The 2,891-nt window shown below is 37.1% G+C and overlaps 1 protein-coding gene across 5 annotated transcripts in view; it reads left to right on the top strand.

Moving 5' to 3' along the window:
- Positions 1-922, top strand: part of LOC109834044 — a 16,876-nt gene extending 15,954 nt beyond the window's left edge. For all 5 annotated transcript variants that reach the window (XM_020401931.1, XM_020401934.1, XM_020401935.1 and 2 more), the window contains one exon: positions 477-922. In XM_020401931.1, the coding sequence (XP_020257520.1) occupies positions 477-569 (93 nt within the window). In that variant the 3' untranslated portion in view covers positions 570-922. The remainder of the gene's footprint in view (positions 1-476) is intronic.

Below are 2,891 nucleotides of genomic sequence, written 5' to 3'. Positions count from 1 at the left end.
CAAGGCATGCGAAAAAGCCAACTGTCAAGCAAAACAAATTCCCAAACACATTTCTTTTTATCCGACATCACTTAATAATGCAATCTGCTTGGTCCCTAATTTGGAGCAATTATATTTGGTTTGCTGAGATATCATTCTGTCCACCCAAATCTTAAGTTGGAGCAAATTATATTTGGTCTGAGATATCATTGTGTCCACCCTAGTCAATTATATTTTGGTTTGTTGAGATGTCATTCTGTCCACGAAAGTTGAAGTTTTTAAGATTGAAAAGCCATGGTAACCAGATTGCGTATCAAACTATTCCTTGTTAGTTTATTGAGTCCATTTCCACGAACCTCCTTCAAGAATATTGACTGTTCATTAATATCATAACTATTATATGGTTTGCTTATTTTTTTTAGCATTTTTAGTTTCTCCATTGGTTTAACGTTTCCTCTATGTGGGATGAACTTATCTCAGTATGCTATTTCTTTCAGGAATTCCTTGCATTGCCAAGAGCTGATGCCATCCATCTCCTCATGCAGAACAACGGGAATGCTGAGACCGTCATCCAGCAAATATTTTCGTAATTAGGAATGTACAGTTGTTACTCAAGTTCTCTATTCAAATTGAACTTGCCATCACTATAAATTTTCCCTTTTCTTTAGTCACACCTTTTGGTTGTGCCACTGGTGTTTTCTTCCACCGGGAAAATGTAAATCTGTGTTTATTTGCATTGGGATTTATGGGTCTTGTGTACAGTGTTCTTTCAGGTGGGTTTTTCTTAAATTAAAAAAGAAAAAAAAAGAAAAAACTTTCAGGCTAGGCCTCTGTTTTTTGGGGGAAATGACTAGACCTCTGTTGTATGTGTTTTTTGGTTGTCGGATTGTACTTATACCCACGTTACAAGAATAATACAACAGACACGGTGAAAGTTGCTTCACGTTTGTTCTCTAATTTATGTTGTGCTCTTTTAAATTAAGTTGTTCAATTCAGATGTTTTGTAGCTTCTCACGATTTTGTTCTGCATTCAATCTTTGGAGAGGAGAATATTGCTACTAGAGGATATCCGAGTCAGTTGTTGAGGAATCATAAAAGAAAATGATAAAGCTTAGACATCAGCTCGAAAGATAGAGGCGAGCGTCTCAATGGACTGTGATTGTGGAAGAATTGCCCATAGTCTTAGTCTTTGAGAAAGACTGCCAATGTTCAACGATGTGTTTGTTCTTTTTGATCTTTTACCCATATTTCCATGTTTCATGCTTTTAAGAGTATAAAAGCACTTCAAAAAAAAAAAAAAAAAAAACCCCCCCTACATCGGGGAACTAGTACCTTTTTCTTTTCTAGAGCTTCGAGTGAGCCAAATTTATGATGGAAGCAAAATGTTACAGCGTTGAATGGTCACTTCCATGAATTATTGGGCTGTGTTCGTTGTCATACGCTCCTCACCCTGGATTGGAGAATGTAAACCATGAGGAAATTATTCTGAATACTTTAAATCTTATCATGATTAAATTAAAAGACAATAAGTTTGTGAATCCGCCAGCTTTATACGTAGTGACCAAGTCTTAACCACATTATACGTAGTGACCAAGTCTTAACCATGTGGTTTTATCTTTTACGGATGCAAATGTTGCAGGGTTTTGTGATTATTTGATTCGTATAGACGTATTTCTATCATAGTTATCTTGTTCTAATGTCGTATTCTTCATGTATTTTATTGTTCATCTATGCATTGTCAGCTCAATGTGTCTAAACTTTTGAGATTTGGTTTGTCAACATGAGGAAGCCAAATCGTAATCAATCCACATTTCCATAAAGGGAAAAAAGTCTTAATTAATTAAACAACTATTATTTGGATCCCCACAGAAAAATAACCCCAACATTCTAAAATGAGAAGCTCTCCGCTAATGACATGCGACCCCATTTCCTCTCCCCTTCCACGTCCACCCAACATTCCACGGACAAATTTCCATTTTAAACCTTTTTAGAAAAATATTTGTAAAAATCTACCTATTTCGAAAATATTTGTCAAATTCAACCCAATTTCAGCCAGTTGGCTGAAACTAGGTTGAATTTGGTGAAAAATGTTCAAAAACTTTACGGGATTTCAAATCCCGTGAAGTTTAAGTTATTTGTTAACTATATGATTAAGCGACCAAAATCTTCACGGGATTTGAAATCCCGTGAAGCGCAAACTTCACGGGATTTCAAATCCTGTGAAGTTTTCAGGCCTCAGTCCAGAGAGCGTCGCTCTCTGTCGAGCTAGCCTGCAACTCCATGGGATTTGAAATCCCGTGGAGTTGCAGGTTTGCCCAAACATGCATAGAATTGGTGCATGTTTCCCATATACATAGTTGAAATTACACAACAATATACATGAAAATTTCCGCCTCATTCACAACAATATACACAAAATTTTCGCCTCATTCACAACAATATACATCAAAATCCAACCATAAATATGAAATTTGTGGATAAATACTGAATTACAACAATATTCATAAAATTCAACCGTAAATCAAACAATACACACTAAAATTGCATCTACAAACAACAATCGATCAACAAAAGTAACAAATTTGAACAATCAAACCGTATCGTTCTTGAAATTCATAATCATACTATTAAATTTCACATACATCCCAAAAGTCCTCTATCCTTCCTCTCCCTCTCTTACCCCTTCCTCTCACTCCCCCCGACCCCGCCCCTCTGTTCATGCTGATGAGCCTCGATGATCTTAGTATCTGGTTGTGTATGAGGTTGAGAAGTGTCGGCTCCATCAGCATGCGTCGTGCTATGAGAAGTGTCGGCTCCATCGTCACGCGCCGCCCTTTGACTTGTCCTACGTCTTCGCCTGTACACTTGACCAAATTGGCTTGACCTATCCTCATGTCCTTCAAACTCGTCGA

Source organism: Asparagus officinalis, chromosome 3, assembly GCF_001876935.1.
Source record: "Asparagus officinalis chromosome 3, Aspof.V1, whole genome shotgun sequence".
Taxonomy (NCBI): domain Eukaryota; kingdom Viridiplantae; phylum Streptophyta; class Magnoliopsida; order Asparagales; family Asparagaceae; genus Asparagus; species Asparagus officinalis.
Note: the sequence above shows the minus strand (reverse complement) of the source record. Positions and strands in the feature narration are given on the sequence as shown.